Raw genomic sequence first — 24,062 nt, 5'->3', positions numbered from 1 at the left:
TAAAAGACATGTTAGCCCATCTGTCAAAGGGCAAAATTTTATCCAAGCTGGATTTGAGGGAAGCCTATTTCCGCATCCGCATTCGGGAGGGGGGTGAGTGGAAGACTGCTTTTAATTGTCCATTGGGTTCCTTTCAGTACAAAGTCCTGCCTTTTGGTTTGGCGGGAGCACCTGGGGTGTTTATGCAACTGATTAATGAAGTGTTACATGACCATTTGTTTAAAGGGGTATTGGTGTATCTGGATGATGTTTTAATTTACATGGAGACTGAGGAAGAGCATGAACGCCTCATTAGGCAGGTGCTTGACAAGCTTAGGAGTGCCAAACTTTATGCCAAACTGTCCAAATGTGAGTTTCACAAAACTCGACTTGACTATCTGGGGTATAGGATATCTGACAAGGGAATTGAGATGGACCCTGTAAAAATTCAAGCGATATTGGGGTGGGAACGCCCACGCACTAGAAGGCAATTACAAAGTTTCCTCGGATTTAGCAACTATTACTGCCAGTTCATCCAGGGGTTCACTGAAATTGCCTTGCCCCTGACTGATTTACTATGGACCAAGGGGTTGGGGGACACACGCAAGGTGAAGAACCTGGGGGCAGTACTCAATTGGACACTGGAATGCCAGGCAGCTTTCGAAAAACTTAAAAGCCTTTTCACTGCTGAACCCATTCTTCAACACCCTGATCCCACGCGACCCTTTGTGGTTCAAGTGGATGCTTCTGATTTTTCAATTGGGGCACTTCTGCTGCAAAAAGATTCTAACAATCACTTGAAGCCTTGTGCTTATTTGTCCAGGAAGTTTTCTGAGACCAAAAGGAGGTGGCATGTTTGGGAGAAGGAGGCTTTTGCAGTAAAGGCAGCTCTGGAGGCATGGCGCCACCTCTTAGAGGGGGCTAAATGTCCTTTTGAGGTTTGGACTGACCATAAAAATTTAGAAGCGCTCCGCACCCCCCGGAGGCTCAGTCCCAAACAGATTTGCTGGGCTCAATTTTTCAGTCATTTTGATTTCCAGCTGAAGTTTATTCCGGGTAAGAAAAACTTCCTTGCTGATGCTCTCTCACCATTACCCCAAGATTATGTCCACGCAACTGAAATCGTAGGCACTGTGTGGACAGAGCCACAGCTGGGTCTACAGGCTGTGACACACAGCCAAACTCGGGCACAGCTGCCTCAGACCCCAGTTGCACAGGCAGGGAGGAGGACACAGATTCCCTCTCAATTGCAACAACAGTTTCTCCAGGCACTGAAATCTGATACTTGGTTGCAGGCGAACAGAGACAATGTTTCCTTTGACAGTGGTTTAGCTTGGAAGCAAAATCGCCTCTACATGCCTGAACAGTTACGGGCTGAAATTCTGACCCATTCTCATGATGATAAGGTGGCTGGGCATTTTGGGTTTGTGAAAACATTGCACCTGGTTAGGCGCCAGTTTTGGTGGCCCACTCTGAGGCGTGATGTAAAAGACTATGTTGCTTCTTGTACTGTGTGTGCCATGTCGAAACGAAAAGGGGGAAAAAAGCACGGGCTCCTGCAGCCAGTGGCGAGCCCATCCCGCCCATGGGAGATTTCTATGGATTTTATCGTTGACCTTCCTCCCAGCCAGAAGAAGACAGTAATTTGGGTAGTAAAGGATTATTTTTCCATGCAAGCCCATTTCATTCCATGTGCTTCTATCCCTTCTGCCCCACAATTGGCACGCTTCTTTCTAATTCACATCTATAGGCTCCACGGGAGCCCCTCCCGCTTGGTCACGGACCGCGAGACACAGTTTACTTCCCAATTTTGGAAATCATTTTTGAAATTGATTGGCACCAAGCAGGCATTGTCCACTGCGTCGCATCCTGAGACTGACGGATCTACAGAGGTTTTAAATTCGACCCTTGAACAATTTTTAAGGGCATTTATAAACTACCAACAGGACAATTGGGTTGATTTGCTCCCTTTTGCTGAAGTGGCTTACAACAATGCAGTCCATCAGAGCACTGGGCACACCCCTTTTTGTGTAGTTTCGGGATAGGACTTTGTGCCCATCCCTGAGTTGCCACAACCTCCAACCCAGCCCTGTTCTGCTTCTGATTGGGCTGCTCAGCTGGCTGATTCATGGCCGGTGATTCAGCAGGCTTTGGCTGATGCCCAGTCTGCTTACAAATAGCAAGCAGACAAGCGCAGAGATGTTCAGCCTGATTTTAAAGTTGGCAATCAGGTCTACCTGTCCGCCAAGTTCATAAAGTCCACACAGCCATCACGGAAATTGGCGCCAAAATTTGTTGGACCTTTCCCCATTATTGGCATTGTTAATCCGGTCACTTTTAAGTTGGATTTACCTCACAATCTGAAACATTTGCATCCTGTTTTTCATTGCAGCTTGCTCAAGCCTGTCAGCCACTCTTCCCAGTGGCATGCCCAGCCTCCCCCTACTGCTCCGATCATGATTGACGGGCAGCAGCATTTTGAGGTGAAGGATGTCCTTGATTCCCGCAGGCTTCATGGCACACTTCAGTAACTTATCCGCTGGAAGCACTTCACGCACCCTAAATGGGTGTCGGCTCACAATGTTAACACTCCTGTTTTAGTTAGACGCTTTCATTTAGCTTACCCTTTGAAGCCTGCTCCTTGATGTTTTAACTTTGTTTGGGGGGGCAGTATGTCATGTTCACCGTTTCAATGTGCATTGTACATTGTAACGTTTCGCATGTCAAGTTAAGGTATTGATGCGTGTTCTGTCTGGGAGGGGTCTGTGAACTCCTTCTGCTGGGTTTGTTATCTGTCTTCAGGGGAATGGAATGTGTTTGGGTTATCTCCTGTGTTCAAGGTTTTCTTCCCAGGAGATCAGCAGAACTCATTACCAGCACCTGGGGTGGGGAATTTGAAACGGTTGGGTGAGGGGAGGGACTACGTTTGTACCGAGGGTTTTTAGTTTGTATTTGGCGCGCTTTTGCTCCTTCTCAGCTTTCTCTGTATTTGCATACTATTCTTTAATAAACCAGATATTCTTAAGCTCCTGCTTGTGAGTCTGAGTCTGTTAGGATAGGCAATCATCACAATATCTTAATAACTGGTTCCCTAGCGGTACACAAATGTTGGCAGAAGACTCTAATCTAGCAGTTATAACTGTGTTGAAATGACAACTATTTGGTGGGACTTGAATTCTATGATTCCTTTACAAGATCATTTTTGTAGTGCAGTTTATACACGGCTTCAGTCCAAACACTCTGAACAGCTTACAACAACCAAATATAAGGTAAAATTAAAACAAGACAAAGAAACACAAAGAGCAGCTCATAACATTCAGCCCAGGCCAGTAGTACTAGTCCTCGCTTAACGACCACAATTGGGACCAGAATTTAGGTCGCTAAGCAATGCAGTTATTAAGTGAATCTGGACTCAATTTCATGACCATTTTTGTGGCAGTCATTAAGCAAATCACATGGTCATTAAGCAAATCATGTAGTTCCCTATTGATTTTGCTTATTGGAAGCTGGCTGGGAAGGTTGAAAATGGTGATCATGTGACCACAGGATGCTGCAACCATTGTAAATGTGTGACCATTGCCAAGCACCTGAATTGTGATCACTTGACCATGAGGATGCTGCGATGGTTGTAAGCGCAAGGAAGGGTGGTAAGTCGGTTTTTTCAGTGCTGTACCTCCAGATTGTCGCCAAATGAATGGTTGTTAAGCGAGGACTACCATGTTTTCACAGCTCTTCCAAAATTTAATAAAGAAGGACAGTCTGACAGGCAATTCCACATCAGATTCAAAGAGGGCAAATTCTATCCTACCTTTGCCAGACTCATTGCTAATTGAAATGTCTCACTGATATTATTATATGAGACCCATCCATGCCAAGACTGAATCTGCCCACCCAGTAAGGACATTCCAAGACAGCCTGCTGTTAGTTCCTCCCTACTTGGGAAGTTACAGGAGGAGAAGGCAGGGTTTTTTTACTGTGGTCCCCATGTGGTAAGGTTTGTGTGGCGCTCTCCCTCCTAGCATTCTGTAAGGCAATTAAAACAACTCTGTTCTGCCATGCTTTGGATTGGGACAAGTTACCAAGTCTATGGATTGGGACAAGTTACCAAAAAAATCTAAATAAAACATTCTGCAGATAATATTTTTATACACAATATTCCTCCTTTCATGGAAACAGGCCACATAATTTCAACTGAAAAATGCTTAAAATAGAAGAGCTGCATATTAGCATCACTGTTCTGCTATCATATATATACATACACAGAGAATCCATAATCTTCATTGAGGAGGCCTTCATTCTGCAGTGTATTGGATAATAATGAGTATACACATTGTACATCCTATTTTTAAAAGGCTATATATGAGATATTTCAGCTTGTAAAATTCTTTCCTCAAGCCTTTGAGGGTGATGCATTCTTCTATACATTGATTGTTTTCCTAGTTGCTTCAGAAATTATCTCTGCAAGTCATATGTTAATATTAATAATTGACAAACCAAGCACCTTGTGTTGTTTCTAGTTGCAAGTGATGTTTTTATTCCCAAATACATTTAGACAGCATTTCTGTTCACAGCTAGATTTGTGAACAACACTTTGAAGGATATTTTAGCTCCTGCAGTGACAATGGCCTATTTTGCAGAAACAAGTATAATTTACTAATTTGATTTATGGAGCAATTTCCACAATTTAATAAAATAGAATTACATAATATTATTACATAGGGATATGTTTCGTAGTTGAGAAGTGCTAACATTTTTAACACTTGGGAAAATCTGTATTATTACATTTTATGATGGAACAAAGTAGATCTGGGTAATTATCCCTCTTGTTTCATTAAAGCTTTATGCAGCTGTGAGAGTTTAATGCTGCTGTTATTTTTCCCACTGTCAAAAGTAGTTCTACTGCAACATCTACAATTCTCAGCAAGGGCAGAATGAAAGCATTAACTTCACATTGGACTAATAGTGAATGACATACTTTAATGTTGATACTGACAGCTATCTCTTTAAAGTGGAATTCTAATATATTTATATATATATATATATATATATATATATATATATATATATATATATAAAAGAAAAAGATAGTTTATCCTATCCTCCTCCTCCTCCTCCTCCTCCTCAGATTGTGAAACAAAAGTAGATCCTGGGTGTACTGTATTATGGTGAAAAGGACAGCGGCCCCAATTTTTTAGCAGATTCCTTAAAAAATAACCCTTAGTTTAAGGTCCTTTGAGAAGGATATGATTGTAGATAGATCCCAAAGACAAAAGACTCAATCAACTAATTGGTATATGTTATATATTAATAAGAATATTGCTCTGTGTCTTTCTTTAGCTAATAGCATGGTGGTGGGGTAGTAAATTTGCAAAATGATATGGCTTAAAAAGACCTCTCCCATGCTGAGGTCCTGTAATGGTATGTGGGAATGACCTTGGGAGACAGAGCAAAGAGACACAACCAAGGGAACGGTTAGATAAAAGGCAGCTGAGCCTGCATCAGGAATGTGAGCAGGGCAAGAGGCTTAGAAGAGACCCTCCCTAGTTTCTTGGGCTGTAAAGGAGACGGGGAGAGAGATGTATTTTCAGACTTGCAAGATTCTGTTAATGTAGCCTTGCAATAAAATAGAATTAGCTTGTGTCGTCGTGTTTCCTGTCTGGTGTACCTTGTAAGACTGAGAGGTCCCAATCCAAATCTTAGTTCACAAGAAGTGTCTGTAAGGGGGAAAACATTTTGGGAAAATATGGCTGCATATAATCTGTTTACCCTTATAGTGTTGTTTCATTTATTTAGAACTGTTATTGTTCTGCATAGTTTTACTGGGTGTAAACACACAGAGTAATGTGCAGATGCTTTAATTACATAAGGTATTAACAGTCAACAGCATTAATCAACTCTGGTATTAGATACAATGGCTTATTTGTATTACTTTTATGTCTTTATAAAACAGAATATTAATTTCATGTATGCTAATCACTGCCAGTCTAGAAAAAAGACCCCATTGCATAAAAATGTGGTGTCTAATGGTTAAACGATCCTCATATAAGTATTTATGTAAGTGTGTATGACTTTTTTCTTCCATACTTAACTTATTTGTACTTTAATTACTCAAACATGCATTTTGCTGAAGCAAGAATGAGCTTGCAGGAGCACATTAATTTTTTAGCAATACATTAATAGTGGCAATGAATAACACTTTTTTTCAGTTAATAATATTATTTGCAACCACTTCACCTCTTACATTTAACAGTTAAGATAAAGATCTTTCTTCTTTTGGAGGGAAAGTGTATTAAACATAGAATGTTAATGATACAACCCTAATGCCAGGAATGAACCTACTATTTATACAATGATATTGTTAATTCATAGTAAAATACGAAGAGAAGCTTTGCTCATATGCATTAGAGGAAGGTGTAGAATCAAATTTGAAAATAGTTTTCCTTCAAAAGCTATGTAATTTTAAAAGATTAACATCATTCACCTTTTGATAACTTTCTTGGCCTCCATTACAGTCGAGAAAAAATATAGTCCAAGCAGTGACCACATAGGCAGAGTTTCTCCAGTAGGACTCTCATCTAGCCAGATTTAAAGTTATCCTCCACAACTGGGAGACGGGAGTGGAAAAAATAACATTTTTAGCCAGAAATTAAAGAGAAATATCTGTGTTCAGATCTCTTTTGGCACTAAAACCACTAATGTCATGATTGATTGATTGATTGATTGATTGATTGATTATGTGCCATCAAGCCATTTTAGATTCCCAGCGACCACATAGATATTGTCCATGATGATCTACCCCTAACCTGTTCTTTCAAGTCTCCCAATGGTGCACTTGCATTTTCAGCTATCAGGGTAGAGTCATCAGCATAGCGCAAGTTATTGATGTTTCTTCCTCTTCCTCCAATTTTAAAATCATGCTCATCTTCTTCCAATCCAGCCTCTTCCAATCCAGCTTTCCTTTAATAAGGAAATCTGGAAAGGGAGGAAGGCTGTGCACATATGGGTACAGCCAGGAATGACTGAAGAAATGTTGACTGAATGACTTGAAGTAGAATCTAAGCCATGTGGATACAAATTTTTGAGCCATAGAGTAACTGCATTATAGTTTTGGTCTGAAAAGCTGAGAACTGCTTGAATACATTGGCCACTATTTTTCCAGCAATGTTTTAAAATAGAAATTACACTTCCACAGGCGCATTCCATCAAGGCTTCATACTAAACAGAGCTATAAAACTCTCTGCTCAGCTCTGAAATCCCAAGCAGACACTGGAATGTTAGTTAAGTAGCTTTGTGTGCAAAATCAGGAAGCCATACAAAGAAAGAAGTTCTGGGCTGTTCTTTTCTTGGCTTATAATTCCCCACTTTCGGAAAATATAGGAGGCTGAAGCCAAAGGTGCTGCTTTTCGGTAGAATGGTCTCCCAGTGGAGATCAGACCTGCCCCTTTCTGGGGAGATGATGAAGACTGAGTCATTCTAATTAAGATTGTACCATCTTTTGTTTTTTTTTAGTTTTTACTTTGATTGTTTGTTAGATCTGCTAGGTTTGCTCATGCTTTTAATTGCTTTTATTTCTTATGCTTATTGCAGATGTTCTGAAATTTTCTCATATCATGTAAACTGGCAATAGTCAAACTGTGTTGGGAGATAAATCAAATAAATAAATAAATTCAGGTGTGCCCCTCCGCAGCTTCAACTGTTATACTTTGTGCTAGGTATTTCATGTTTGTACCCTACTGTAGCAATTACACTGTGGGAATAACTAAAAATTTAGAGTTTGGTGCACAGGGAAATGTGGCAAAAGGATATGTTACTTAGGCTGTATAGCAGTTCAGAATAAAATTATTCCCATCAAAACGTTTTGCTGCTGACTGAGAAGTGTCTCTCACTCACAGCGAACCTTTAACAGGATCCTAAAATTATTATATTGGTGACAAAGGATTTCTGTCCATCAGCTTAATGTAGTTCACAATGTTTTGGTGGAAAGTTATCTGTGTACTTTATCTGCACAGCAGTGAGTAATGGGCACAACGGCTACTATTTTCTGACCCAGCAGAGGAGTTTGACTTTTATTTAGACAGCTTGGAGAGGTGGCTTGCTGCAAATAATCTTCCTCAGAAAAGGAGGACAGCTGGATTCCTACCATTTTACCTGCAAAGGTCATACAATCCCCTGAAAGTTCTGTGTTCCTATGAAGCTCATAATGCCCACAAGGCAGACTTACAGCAGCCTCTTGCACCACTACGAACCCCAGCCTATCATTATTGCTGAATGCTTTAGATTTTTATGGCAGAAACTACAAAATGGGAAAGGGCTTATAGAATATATTCTTGACTTTAAAAGGTTATCTGTCTCTTGGCATTTGGGCTCTTCTTGGATCAAGGTTTATGAGATATTTATTTGTGGGCTCCATGAGGCATATTACTACATACGTTATAGAATGAAAAAAAGAAAAAAAAATCCTGTAATCTTTCAATTTGCCTGTAACATTGCTTTAGCTGTGGAACTGACCAGACAGCATTCCTGATAATTGAAGAAACATAATGATAGTGGGCAAGCAGATGGACATAAGATAACTTTTTCCTAGGACAAAGACCCTGGATCCAGAATACCACATGCAGCTGTGCTGCCCCTATGGGGTAGAAAATCTCAGCAAGAGTAAAATAAGGCATGTTATCACTGTAGGGGTACACTTTTACAGACCCACCAGTTTAAAATGGAGACTTGTCATAGTTGTGACCTGAAACATGACCACATTACACAAATCTCCCGGAGTAAGTCACACCTACCCAGGACACTATCCAGTAGGCTTAGGAGCCAAACCTTCATACCACGAATACTATTAATGCTGGAAATGAAGATATATGTATTAACTGGGAGGTTTTAATGGTATTTGGGAATAACCGTGAGGGATGAGGGAAAGAGATGCTGCCTAGGAAACAATCAGATAAAAGAGGGAGGATCCCACAGCAGTTTAACAGTCAGAGAAAGAAACTTAGGAAGGATCCACCCAAACTGATCAGGATGTGAAAAGAGATGATGAGAGATTTGTACATTCAGACTTGCAAGATTCTGTTAATGTAGCCTTACAATAAAGTAGGATTAGCTCATCTGGTTGTGCTTTCTGTCTGGTTTACCTGGGAGGGCTGACAGAGGTTGATAGGCACTCAGTAAATATGATGCTGGAATTGGATGCTCACTAACTTCAGAAACCCCCTACAAAGAGGCAAATGCCAAAGTAAACTTCTTTACATCTCTGTTATTATGATGGTTGTTTTAGTCCAGGTAGTCTGTGTTGCGGTATGTTTTTTAACTGTTCTTATTGTTTTCAGATTCTGAAGCCACACTGAGTTTTCCAGAGTGGGCAGGTGTAACAAATTTAAATAAATCATCATCATCACCATCGCCAAGATCATCACCACCATCATCTCTAGATACAGAGGAGAGAAGATTCTATGCTAGGTGATATTCAGGCAACAGCCACATATGTATCTGAGATTTCACTCTACCATTAGTAGTTGTGAAGAGTAACAGCCCCATCCCTGAAATACCGTACAGTTAAATTGATCTAAGATATTTGCACTTAAGCCAGCTCCTAAGTTATTACCAGTACTACAGCAAAGAAGCAGAAAAAGGAAGCTTAAGAAAAGTTGTTCAGGAGAAAATGAGAGATAACCCAGGTGCAAGCAAAGAGGTCAAAGGGTGAACCCAGAGATTTTTCTCCTTACCAGAAACCCTTTCAGAACTCACATTAGCCCCAGTTTAATAGGGGGACTAAATGTGGGCTTCCAATGTAATGATAGATTGAAAAACTCCCAGATATTTTACCTCCTCAATAGGAACATTGTCTATTTGCCACTCCTGCCTTTTGACTTTCTTTGCAAAATGTATGAGCGTCCCATTTCAGGGGTAATTAATTGAAAGGATTTTTCAAATATATATAAAGAATTGCATATTGCAAGGTTTGTAAGGTCCTTCTCATACCAAAAATAGAGATGGGAAAAATTGTAAAATCATCTGCAAAAAAGCACAGAAGTGAATCCGTCAGCTATAGGGAGATAGGCATTAAGAAGAATTAAGAGTTTTATTGAAATAGACTTGTTGTATGCTAGGCTAGGCTAGGCTAGGCTAGGACTTGTGGTTGGGTCACAGCTGAGGACAACATACATATTCTAGAGCAGGTGTGAACAACTTGCAGTCAGTGTTCATTCGTTGAACATTTGTTCATTCCATGAACCTCATTTTCACCCATGAACCTCATTTTTTAATTCCCTAGCATCCTTTGAAAATGGAGATCCAATTTCTTCCATAAGACACGCACACACACACACACACACATACAGAAAAACATAAAACTGTAAGACCTTTTTTAAGTGTTAAGTAAACTTGACTCTTACCTTCATCCCCAAAATATAATGCTTCTCCACAACTGCCTGTCCTATCAATTTGTAGAATGTTCAGCATTAATGAGTTGCCCATTGAAATTATTGGCTACCTTTTTTTTTTTAAGCCAGTGCAATCCCCAACTCCCAAAACCTTGTTCAGCTCTGTTCTAGAGTATATAAAAAGAAGGTAGTTGATATCACATATATCATATAATCCCTGATGGAGGGACTAGGGAAACAAAATTGTTCCATAAATGGAATTCATAGTTAGCATTCGGGCTATTAGTGGATCCTTTTTCTGGTGATACTTGTGTTTTTATTTTTTCAATAATCTCTGCTGTATAATTGAGCTATAAATTATAAAACTGGATTATGCATTATAAGTCAAAGGACATATTCTGAAATCCTGCTAATCCTCTTTGGGTCCAAAGTACAATGTTCTAATAAGAAATACTGATTATTTTCAATATATTTCAGTCAACATAGCATTAACACACCTGAGCTCCATCTTCTATTTAGTATTCTATTAAATATTATTCTATTATATAGACTTGGGGCTAGAGCATACTATACTATCTTCATATAGGCAGTTCTTAGGTTCTTAGGATAATTTGGCATGATCAAGGACTATACAAAAGACAGGCTAGACGAACACCTGTAGACTGTTTGAAATCATCTTTATGAATTTCATCTGGAAAGATGCATTCAGGAATATGGGAAAAGTGAAAAAATGCGGGAAGCACTCTAGGTGAAGGAAGAATGACCATGTTTTCAATCAAGACAGGAAGCTGCCACTCTAGGGATAAAAATAGTCTCTGCATATCAGGATAACCGTGACATAGTCTTACTTCCACTGACAGATGTGTAAAGACGCATCTCACAAGAATTCTCAATACCCCCAAACAACTATTCAACAGACCCCTACCTTAATGCACCCCAATCTAATAAACACAAATATTTTGCATGTACAAAATGCTATTACTTGGTTGAACTTTGGGGATAGGATGAGAAATTGATGAAATGTACAATTTTATTTTAATTTTTTCAAAACTGTCACACACAGTGCTCAGAACACAATGATAAATCAGGCTGATATTTACACAACTGCACCATAATGCTTATCTTAAAACATGTTTATCCCTGTGGATTAGACTAGTTATAATTTTCCTCAAAAGGTTAACCAAAATAAATAATACCTTTTATCTCCTTTTGCTCATACATCCAGCAGTGAATCAGCAGGGCTATCCTGGCCCAGAATTAGCTGTTTTGGTATCAGCTGCTGAGTAACACAGCATGCGCCATCCATTCATCTAAATGTGTTACAGCAGATCAATACTGAATCTGTAAAGCCATTTGTTCTTTGACTCTACATGGCAAAAATCATTGCCTTAAGAATAACTCAATTTTCTTTGTCTCTACACTAAATGGGACATCAACACTATAAAAGTAAACATGCAGCACAAGCAGCAGAATATTCAACAATGTTTCTGCCCGCAGGCCATGGCAAGCATACGGATATTTTCTTTTTAGATCTCCCTTCCTTGTCTTATTCAGAGAACTAATTTTCACTTAGGATTATGAAGGAAACAAAGTACATAGACAAAACTGTCAAGATATGATAATGAAGCAAGGAGATCCACCACATAAGCATCGGAGAGGGCAAGTCCTATCCCAAACTTACTTTCTGCATACAGCAGTATGTAATAAATAGTATTTATATAGTAAAGTGTTCTGTTATTATGGGAAAATGCCATAGGTACCCTGACCCAGAGACTTTTAGCTATTGCATATGGCTGCAAAAATCTTATCAAATAAGGTAGTGCTCTGCCTTATGGAATGCCAATTCTTCCTTCTTGTCCTAATGATTTTCTTCCTTCTTGTCCTAATGATTTCCTGAAACAAACTTTTTCAAGGAAGACTTCCTTCGCTGCCTCATCTCCCCAACTCACATTCACACCCAGACTCCTGCACAGAAACTTTGCAGTGAAGTCGAAGTGCATCTAACAAGTAACATTAGAATATTTCTGGCAAGGATTATTTAGGGATTTGGTGACAATAATGAATTAATGCAAAGTTGAATTTAATTAGCTGACCATTTCCATTAATAATTCAAATGGATGGTCTGATCAGCAATGGTTTGTGAGATAGTGTTCATTACATGCAGCTTTTTTCACTTTCTGTAATTAAATGCTACATTTGAAAAGATTTGCATCATCGGCAGAATTTGTCACCTTCAGAAACTGCAATGTCAAATGCACATACCAGGGAAGCTTATAGTGGAATCCTACACATGGCAACTCAGAAGAAAGTGTAATCAGATTTAATAAGACATATATCCTGCTGAGGGCCTTTCTTCATTCATACCTAACAATGGTAAAAACATGCCCCAGCAGTTTCTTTCCTGCTTGTCCCACGAAACTGCCTCCATCATTTAGGAGTTAAGTGGCTTCTAAAGCTGGTAAATAAACAAACCAGCAAACATGGGAAGGTGGGTCATCCTTAGCTATACTAAAGTAGTAGAAGTAGTGTTTGCCCCTCAACACCCCCCCACCGCCCACCATCCAAAGGCAGGCTTTGTTAGTTGTTACCTGGGAGGGAAGTCAGGCAACTGCAGCGACCTGGAACAGGACAATAGAGGCTAGATAGAAACTGGCAATGGGAACAACCATTTTTCTAGGCTACTGTAGATTTTCTGCTGAATCAATGATGGGTTGGATAGCAATTCAAGGGAAAGGCCCTACGACTGGGTAAAACTACAGGGCTGTGTTTCTTCCAAACAATTTCCAATAAATAAATTTATAAACAAAAACAAAACAAAAACCCTCTTGAGCACTGTATCCAAAACCAACATTTTCTAAAATACGGCAAATTCTATTCCATCAAGATCACACCAAAGATAACCCTTTACACAAAACATTATTGAAAGATCATGTTCAGTTATACTAAATATGCAGTCCTGGGAACTCACTCACATAGTCAACTGAGCTATGATGTTTACTTCGTAGAGCTACATTAAGCAGAGATTTCCTTAAATAAACGGTGACCTCTAACTCTCTGTGGTGCCTCCTTAATAATGCTGGGACAAGGCAGTCTGGCATATCAAAATCAGAGAAAGCAAGCAAGGAGAAAAAGAGTTTAATAATAAAGTAAATGTATAATTATGCATGTGTGTGTTTTATATATATTACACTTATTGCACAGTTATTACACACTATGGTACTATTACAATTATTGTACAATTGTATTATAATAATACAAAGCAACATATTGTACAATTGTATTATAATAATACAAAGCAACATATTTTCTGCTCTGTTGTCAAATTGGTTTTGCAGAGTTCAAGGAAGAGAAGAGAAGAGAAGAGAAGAGAAGAGAAGAGAAGAGAAGAGAAGAGAAGAGAGAGAAGAGAAGAGAAGAGAAGAGAGAAACCTATCCTTCTTCCGAAGACTATGGATGTATGAATAAGAGATGCTTATTGGTCAGTTTTAGTATCATCACTAGAGTCAAATAAGGACTGCCTTCTCCTAGCTGAAGTTTGTCCATCAACCAAGCCTGTTTCCCAAAACCAAACAATTCATCATTACAACATATATCTTAATTACTACATCTCTGGATGAAAGAGACTGTGTAATGTGTCTTTGAGTCTGCGATGTGCTGCACAAACAGCCAGAAACTTCAACCGAGCAAGAATATGGCAAGCAATTATTCACTGAGATTATGTAATTAGAGACCATGTGTAAATCCCTGGCTGAAACAGCTGCAAAGGTTTCTAATCTGTCTCCATGCTCAAAAATGATTCTGGCAGAAAGCTCCCAGTGCTATCAACACAAAGCCATTGTGTAGCCACTACCATTTCCTCTCATTAAAAAATGCTGCACTGTAAGAAAAAGAAAAGATGGAAATAGTAGTGGAAACATTGGGAGTATGTATATGTATACATGCACACACTAGAATGATTCATAACATTCTTAGAATAAGACATGGCAGGTATATAATAAAAGTCTTGCCTTAAGTACCCCATAGTTCAAAATGCTGAAGGACAGCCATTAAAATGTCTGAAAGATTACCTGCTATGGAATATGTAGTGACTTAGTTCTCTTCCATTGTCTTTATACTGTAATTTCATAAGGATGTACAGAAGACAATACTGAAATTATCCCAAGGCATTTTTCCCTGATAAGGAGTAGCATATTTATTTATTTATTTATTTATTTTTCAAATTTTGCTACCGCCCATCTCCCCCCAACAAGAGGGACTCTGAGCAGTTTTCCAGGCACCTAGCAAGTCAAAACCCTTTGTTTTGGTAGCTGAGATAAAAAAATCCCTACCCTCCAGGAGCTTATCTAGCCATTTTGGTCTGGTTCTTGAAAACTGGTTATCCAATTCTTCCTCTGAGGAAGAAAAAGAGGACCAACAGGCCCAAACTGGAGAGAGAACCATCTCTAGCAACAGGCCCAGGCTGATAGCTCCGTGTTCTTGCTGCCTGGACCTCTGTTGGTTGCCCCCTCAACAAACCACAGCCCCTGTTGGCACACACTGTTTCAGCTTGGGAAGAAGTCTAGCCCAGTTCTCCACTAATCAAGATCAAGGACAAGAGTCCAGTGGACTGACCAAGAGGAAGAACTGGGGCAGAACCGAATGTTGCCTAATTTAGAGAACACTCCTATTTCTCCTTAGAAGTATATGTAACATAACATAGTGTGACATATTAACCATTTGCAGAACATCCATACCACAGAAAATAATCTATGGTGGCCATTGCATATCTTGTTTAATAAATATATATATTTTAATCAAAACTTAGTCATCTTGTGTTTTACCTTAAAACTCTGGTCATCTACCAAAGTTTTGTGGACTTAGAATTTAATCCTTTAAAGAAAAAGTGGCAAACTTACAAACAGAATTCTTGTGATTGCTGTCTTTGTTAGGCAACAACTTGACTCCTCTTGATTTCAGCTCAATTGCCTTTTTCACTGTAAAAGGAAAAAAAAAAACACATGTTTTTTTCATTGTGAGGAAATGACGTTAGGAAAAGTAGCTGCAGCCAGGCAGAAATGCTTCTCCCCCCCCCCCCATTTCCCTCATATATTCATTCATTAACTCACAACTTTACTCACAAGCATCCAAGCCAGCGTTCCACTGCCTGTGATGGTATTGAGCCATACCCTGGCATTCTCAAGGACGCACCTCATCCCAACCAGAGTAACAACTTTTGGAAGGAGGCAAAGGTTGTCTGCCATGGTACAGACTTTGGGACTTTTGTTTGAACTAAGTATTAAAGGACTGAGTATTAAAGACATATTTACATGGCAACATCACCTTGCAAGTCCTAGAAGGGTAGAGAGCAATAGTCTGTTGTTGGGGAAAGCATATGCTGCAATAAAGCATTGTGTACAGATTTTCTATGCTGTGGTGTGTCAGTCCTTGGAAAGCAAAGAACCCGCACTTTCATACTGAAAGAAATATTGCACTCAAGATCTATTCATGTTAAAGTGAAAAGTTATCAACTTATTTGCCTGTAAGTCACTTTAAGGTAAAGGCAAAGGTTTCCCTTGACATTAAGTCCAGTCGTGTCCGACTCTAGGGGGCGGTGCTCATCTCCGTTTCAAAACCAAAGAGCCGGTGTTTGTCCATAGACACTTCCGTGGTCATGTGGCCGGCATGACTAAACGGAACGCCGTTACCTGCCCGCCAAAGCGGTACCTATTAATCTACTCACATTTGCATGTTTTCGAACTGCTAGGTTGTAATTTTAAGCAGTGATAAAGTCACTTTATCACTGTTTTAAATTAAGTTGTATGGGAGCGATTTTTTTTCTATCAAAAATTCCCACTTGTTCCACTGTTAACTTGCAGAATATTCATTTATGGTATGTGAAAATGGATACAGCTATTGCAATGATATGTAGTAAATGGGACTCAAAATACAAGATACTAAATGGGTTACCTTTTCCCCATCAAGCTGCTTTTTCTTTCTTTAGTGGTTACAACCATTTATGCACCACAGTGAATGGACAATTTTACAATTTATATTTCTGTATAATAAGTGATCAACAGGAAGAGATGAGGAATGTTCTTCCTATGTGACAAGTCTTCAAGCAAGCAGCTCAGTGATTGCATGGAGCTTAAGAGAAGCAGTAACCAAATAAATGAAGCCTACACCTCATCAGTCCCTTTTCTGTAGGAAAAATCTCTCAGTGGAGAGGTGAAGATGAGCTAAACTAATATGAGACAAAGTTATGTTACTTTTTATCCCACTTTCTATGCTCCACGTTGCCCCCAAGTTTTTCTCTTCAAACATTCCAAACTCACAATATTTATTTAAGCATTTTTATCCTGCTGTTCAGCCAGTAATGCTTTTAGGGTAGCTTGCAGATCAATAAAACAACAAGGCAGCCTGAGACATCATCGTTAACCATCTAAAAGACACTCCACAAAAGGAAAATTGGAGCCAGAAGGGAAGAGGGAAACATGTTAACTCAGCATCCATTCTGTACATTGAGAGCTCTTTCAGTGGCAACAAGGATAGACACAGGATGCTCACAGTATCAATCTGAATCTCTGCAAAGAGGAGTCGCTTGAGGGAGGAAACATGTCAGGAACATATTAATCATTCCCATCCCATGAGGTGGTTTTCTGCTTCCAAATACCCCATTTCAGAATCAGTTTCCCTATGGAGAGAAAAGCAGTTAATCTGTATTTATAATCATCTTGGGGTGGAATCTATGCTGGGGACAGCTTTTGATCCAGCAGGTTTTAGAAGCAGGGATAAAATCTCCCATTTATCTTTCATTCTGCAGCCTTTGTTGTGATTCCTCCATATTTTCCTGGAAGGTTCCCCATTTGACTTGATAGGTTCTCTGGCTTTTTTTAATTGTTTTTTTTTTTTCTTAATTCTGCTAATACATATTATTTCTGCTCAACATATGCCTGCTTAAAAAATAGTACTATGTTCTGTTCTCATCTGGGACAACCATACCTCGTGTTCTTCCTCTATCTGAAACAGTATAGAGGAAATAGTACTACAGTACAAAATTATTTTTTGTCATAATTTTTGGTGGTTTCCTTCTCTTCCAATAAAGACTTAAAGCAATTCATCATTCAGTGATAGATAGCACAGCTCTTTATCTCCATTGTGCTGTCCAAATTGGATCATTACTTTGACAGCTACAAGATTTTTTCCCCCAAAAGTAGGCCAAGTTACACCAAGAAGTGGCACGTTCCTTGAAAGTGACTTTCAAGATCATTTATGTAAGCAGCCTTGTGCACATCTTCTGATATCTTAGGCGCAATTGATCCGGCATGGGTGCTTGTTTTGAACATGTCACTGCTGGTAAATCGTTTTCTAAAGTAGTTTCCAGATGTTGGTTGGTGTATTATTAGTTATTATTGGGATCCTTTTGTGTAAGTTACTTTATCCCAGCTTTTCAAAATAGCAAACCCTAGTAAGGCTTTTTTTAAATGAATGAGTGACCCAAGGATGTTCCGTTAGAAAGTCTTTGAAACCAGATAACTCTGTAGCTTGGGGATGGGGGAGATGAGAAAGGGATGCTGGCAGCTTCCTTCAATGTGTTTGAAATCCTCAAATGGCTATTAATGATCTCATTACTGAATTTTATAGAAGACATAAAAGCATTGTTGCCTTTTTAGATTGTTCTGTCTATGTGAGGCATAGAGAGTGACAAATTACAAACCTTCAACGCATTTCCTTCCATCCCAATTGTCCGGCTGTCTATTACATACCGAAAGGGCCTCTCTGTATTGTTGATGCTGCCTTTTCAGCATTGTTTCTTGCCTTTGCTGATTATCAGTATCGAGGACTCATGTATTGTCTCAAGATGACAATCTACTTCAGCATTGTGCTGGGCTGACAATACTATACTATACCTACTATAAGAGCCTTCTCTAAATGGAGTGTCCTCCAGCATCGATAGATAAAATTCCCATCATCTCCAGCTAGTCTGTGACCACCCCAGCTGGGACTTCTTGTAATTAGCCAACATATCTGTAGAGTACCAGGTATGAAAGGCTGCTGTACATCATCACCCCCATTTTATCTCATACCGTGTACAAAAATAGTAAATATAACTTATGCCCAGATGTATGTATCTATGTATGTATTAGATTGTCCTCTGAGAAAATCCTTTAGGGATAAACAGAATATTAATATCTGCTTCAAAAGATATGTTACTGCATTCCTTTCCAGAAAAAGCATAAAACAATTCTGAGTGACACTAACACTTCCAAGTCACCTTCATAAAGTTAGACCCCAGAATAAGCAATTTTGTCAAGCATTCTGTAGGGTGGCATCCATGAAAGTATATAATATGCCATTATTGTTGGGTTTTTCTTGTCTTTTTTTTCCTCTCTGTGCAACTACCATTATCGTATTAAGAGGGAGAACTTTTTCCTGAACTATGCCTCCTTTCTGCTTTTCTGTTGCTTCTGCATCAACATGTACGCTCCTATACACAAGTCACACACAACACGGTATGAAAATTGAAAGTGTCCCTTTGGGATTTTTTATTCAAGCAGCTGAGTAAAATAACATGTCTTCATCCTCTCTTGCATGGTAAGATATTTGGTTTGCCACGCATGACATCTTTGCTTGATTCAGCACTTGCACCATATTAGTGTTTCCAAAACCTGATTCTCCTTAGGCAGTCAAGCTGATCATCTTTTGGCTCAGCTATGGCACAACTCAAATCACAGACAGTCTGTCTTGCCTTGCTGAAACTCCCAATTCATGGGAGCTTTGCCTTCCAATGTCTGCCTTCAGAGTTTATGAGCAGATTTCAAGGGCAATCTTATCAACAGATCCAGTTTTACACTCTCTAGTCAATTGCTAGTTAGCTGCACAAACTCTATTAAAAAAAAACTGCCCAGCTTGTTCCCATTTACATATGCAGCATGCACTGAACTATCTCTCAGCCCCTCAATTCAAAGAAGCCACACTCTCCCACACACTGACAAACAGGTTCATCACAGTACCTTAAAACCATAATTACATTAGCTGAGAAAGACACCTGCAGCAAAATGCTGTGTTGTGTCATTATCCCTAATAATAATAATAAATAGACTTGATAGGTGGACAAAAATGCCAAATCCAGTCTAATCTGGCTCAACTTTCCATTTCCTTAACAAGGGACTTCCCCAGCTCTTTGCCTAACAATAGAAATAACTCCAGGTACCCAGACAAGGACTGCCCAGCTTCCCCAAACTGGCTAGCAAATCAGATTCCTAGAATTTCCCTCCTTGTAGTGCTCAACTTCTATGAAAAATCTTTGCTTTCTCATTGTTCGGGGTCCCTCTTTCTTGTAAAGCAGGCACCCAACAACTGTTGCAATAAGCATGTTTCCTTCTCCTCAGTGTTGTGCTCTGTACTTCCTATGACAGCAGGAGGGAGCACTCTTTCTTTGCTGCAGGAAGGCTACTCATGAGTAAGCGGAAGAAACTGGAGCAATGCAGCCTGGAAGAGATGTTCTTCCCTACAGCAGCAGGAGGTAGAAGCAATGGTACCAGATGCCTCATTATGTGGGAGAAGAGAAAGCTGCATGCACAGGATCAATTCCAGTGGAAGCTGGAGAAGTACTGAAGTAACAAAGAACTTGGAGGAGCAGAGAATGAATGAGAATCTGAGAGGAGAAGAGATCAGGAGAGAAAACTTCCTAGAGAGGATTGGAGAACACCCTGAGAAAAAGAGGAAGCTGAACCAAGCCTAGAATTCTGGAAAAGGAAGTGGGAATAATGTTAACATGTTTCTGGAGGGTTTCTGGTGTACTTTTCCGTTAGGCCCAACATTTAAGACTTGAGCAAAGCAACTGCTATACATGGTTGATTGTTGTCCTGCTATTCGTATTGATGTGTGCTGTTATATATGTGAAGGGAATTTATGTACTTTTGCTTTCAGAAGACTGCTCAGACTACGTAGAGTTTTTCACAACTTGTTCTTACATACCTGAGTAATGTGGTTCATATTTCCGAAGGCTGTTTCTCAATTATGAAGGTCAAAGCTGTCCAACTGTCAGAGCTCTCTTATTAGATAGCAAGATCAGAGGGAGCAATTGCCCCTTAGAGCTCCCTACCCCCACCCTGCTGGGGGAAGATTCAGCAGCAGGCTTCTTTAAAATAAATTTGCAAAGGAGTTGAGATCCCATGGGGAATCAGCTTCCCCAACTCAGGACCGGCTTCTGTGTTACAGCAGTTGCTACGCTATTATAAAACCACTGAGTAAATAACCTGAATCCTTTTTTTAAAAAAAGCAATGTATGTAGATTTAACAAATGCTTTCTCATCTTTGCACTTGCTTTTTACTTTTGAGAGATTGTCTCTGAAAAACTAAAGCATATTTCAACAACTAATTTGATTTCACTCACACTTTATCACAGAACTATAGCGAATAGCCCCACAGTGAGTAACTCATAAGAAATTTGTTCTGATTTAGTAGAGGATGATACTCCAATGAAACACATACACATTTCTTGAAATGTATGGATTGTGCCCTTCAGCTAAAATGAATGGGGGGGGGGGGGCTAAGTATAAATATAAAAGCTTTCAGAATATATGATAGTTGATGCAGGAATGTAGCCTGAATGGATGTTTGCAATGACTGCAAAATTGATGGAAGTTTGTCAGACTTTTTGAGAAAAAAAAAGTATTTTATCAGAAGACTTTATTTTTCTTCTGTGCACAGTTTTTCCTTACTGAAGAGTTTCAGTAAATACATATATAATACGGCTTTGATTATATTTAGGGTTTGACTTCAGAAGTATTAATTGGTTAAGGTCTGAAATCGTCAAAGTAGTCAAACAGAGGAGGCAGGTAACAGCTGATGTATAATGATTCAAACATTTTTTGTCACGGTAATCTGTTCTTTGTTAATTGGCAACAGTGAATAATATTTAAAAAGGAAACATTTTGTGGTTTGTAGCCTAGGAATCACTAATCCTAGACTAATTGCTGCAACATTGGAGCGTATTTAAACCCAAGATCTGCGTGGAAAATAATTGGGGATGCCTATCTTCACTGGCCAGGGCTGAAAGCAAAGTAAGTGAACTACCAGCATTTATGTGTACACATAACTTCATCATTAACTGCTTGCACTTTCAGGACTACCTGAAGGCTCCAGGGATCTCAAAGCACCAGAAGGCTGCCTGAGCATCACCCAAGATAAGTATGTTTTTAATGCTCACATATTTTTTTTTTTGCATTTGCAAATCTATCCCATACTGAATCCCATTCAAGATTCTTGTCATGTTACAATTGCTAAGTTGGGGACTCTTAGAATTTAATGATAAAGCTGTTAAGATTGAAAGGAAAGTCAATATGATAAGCAGTTAAAAGAACAAGAAGCCAAACTTGAAGCAAATGAGAAATTAATTGCAGCTTTATTTGCAAAAGATAAACAATAACTAAAGAGCTGATGGCTTGCCAAGAAGCCTTGGATTGCATCTAAGGTCAAGAAATAGGAAAAAAACTTTGGTCAGATTCTCTCTTTTATAGCATAAAGAGACTTGAACAGAAGCCATCAAAAATATGTTTGAAACAGTCCACTCTGGAAGTGATTTGTGTTTGAACCAGAGTGCAGCATTTGAGTGCAAGTTAATCCATTTTAACTTCTATCTATCCTCTCTCATGTATGCACAGGAAATTTGACCTCTCTTGCTATATCAAAAAATGTTCTGAGAATGTGAGGCTTCATGATAAACACACTGGCACCAAGAAAGCAATTGGAACCAGTGGGAAACTAGGTTGAAAATTGATAAAGAAGGAAGTAAATACAATGAAGGAAACATTTGAGTTTGATGGAGGCCATGGATCACAGACTACTGTGACATAATTCCTACACTTTTACACATGCTTCTTTGGCAACGCACATAAGCGAAGTGTGCAGTTGAATTTCTTCCACGCTAGCCTCTGTCATCTAGATATACTGTAGGTCTTCACAATCTTCTGGTGTCATTTAATTTCTTTGGAGATCTGATTGAGAGAAAATATTATAAATAGAGTGACAACACATTTGAAATACAAAGGAAATAAACTATTTCCAGATCTATCTTCCTGAGTGGTACAAAAGCATAGAAAGTTCCATCAAGCTCATTTCATGGCTGGACAAGGGATAAAACCTTTCTTTTTATGTCCTGCAGTATTATACGATTCATTTGTTAATCTTTTGGGCTACAGGTAGATCTGATAATAGTTTTCTAGGACTTCAGTGTAGTTGTGGCTCTGTTACTGGACAGTGATAACTTTCCACAAACCTCCTTTTCCTCCAGACTCGCCACATTCTTTATGCATACATCCAGGAAATTAATTCAGTGGCCATATGGAGACTAAATTAACAATCAAATGTAATATTCAAAAACAATGCGATCTTGAACGTGTGCCATGTGGGGAAGATTAAAAATATACATGCATACATACAAACATACATACATACATATGCCTATTGGAATTAAACAGGCAAAACATATATTTTTAATCTATCCCACATGTCACATGTTCAAGATCGGATTGTTTTTGAATATTACATTTGATTGTTGATTTAGTTGAAAAATGCAACATTGGTTCAGTTTTAATTTCTGACCGCTACTTGTAGTAACATCATTGAGTTTTTTTGGGGGGGCGGGGGGAAAGGAATCAGTTGGAGATAGTCTGTTAATACTCTCATGCTAGAACATTTGCAGCCTGGGGAGCAACAGAAGAATGCTATGAATATATTTTATCAAATAAATAGAGGTTCAATTAATTTGGGAATAGGTTGGGTTACATTTAAAGCATTTTATTAATGATAAATTGATAGCCTAAGACTCTTTGTGGAAAAGATGCATGAATCACAATGTAGAAAGCTTGGAGTAGAATCAAAAGCAGCATTGAACATATGTGCCACAAAACAGACTCAGGAAGCATATCATGCTCTTAAATTTACATTCTTTTTTCAAAGACTATTTTGAAAATCAATTGGGAGAAAAAAATTTTAAAAAATATTTAGATCTTGTTTGAAATCTTTACAATGAAGTGAAGTAATATTTATTAAGAAATTATTTGGAAACAAATTACATTATGACATTAACTTTTTTTTTTTTTTTAATATAAAATATATTGTCACTATATGTTGATATTGCTAGTAAGTATATAGATGCTTTTTTAAAATGTAAATCTTCCAAATATGTCAGATGCCCATTGGGTGGTTTGGGTACTCTCTGATGTTACAAGAAATCTATGATACTATAGATAAAATGAAATCCATAAAGGCCTCTGGACCTGATGGAGTAACTACAGAATGGCATAAAAAATTAAGAAAGCAGCTCCTTTATTTCTGGAGTTATTTTGGCAACCTTATGAAAATAAAGCCCTGCCTGCTTTATGCTATGAAGCTTATATCAGTGGAACGCTGAAACCCGTCAAGGTTGTCTACAGATCAACAAAGTCTTAATAAACCAATTACAGAAGATGATATGAAAGAAGCAATACAGACATTGAAATTGAACAAATACAGAGGACCAGATTATTTTTCTGCAATATATTATAAGACCTTTCATGAAATTTTGATTAAACCATTAACTCAGGTAATTAATGAAGTTCAGTATGTACTCCCTCCCTTATGGCAAGCAGCTTTTATTTCTTTGATTCACAAAAAGGGAAATGATCCAACTCATCCAGAGTCATATAGACCTTTCTATTTATTCAGCATAGATTACAA

The 24,062-nt window shown here is 38.7% G+C and overlaps 1 protein-coding gene across 1 annotated transcript in view; it reads right to left on the bottom strand.

The window, feature by feature from the left end:
* CSMD1 (CUB and Sushi multiple domains 1) overlaps positions 1–24,062 on the bottom strand; it is a 1,072,463-nt gene that overhangs the window by 409,769 nt on the left and 638,632 nt on the right. Inside the window, exon 8 of the mRNA XM_063298442.1 lies at positions 15,257–15,334. Coding sequence (XP_063154512.1) covers positions 15,257–15,334 — 78 coding nt within the window. The remainder of the gene's footprint in view (positions 1–15,256; positions 15,335–24,062) is intronic.

The sequence above is a fragment of the Candoia aspera genome, chromosome 1, assembly GCF_035149785.1.
Source record: "Candoia aspera isolate rCanAsp1 chromosome 1, rCanAsp1.hap2, whole genome shotgun sequence".
NCBI lineage: Eukaryota > Metazoa > Chordata > Lepidosauria > Squamata > Boidae > Candoia > Candoia aspera.
The sequence above is the reverse complement of the archived record's forward strand: the minus strand, read 5'-3'. Positions and strand labels throughout refer to the sequence as shown.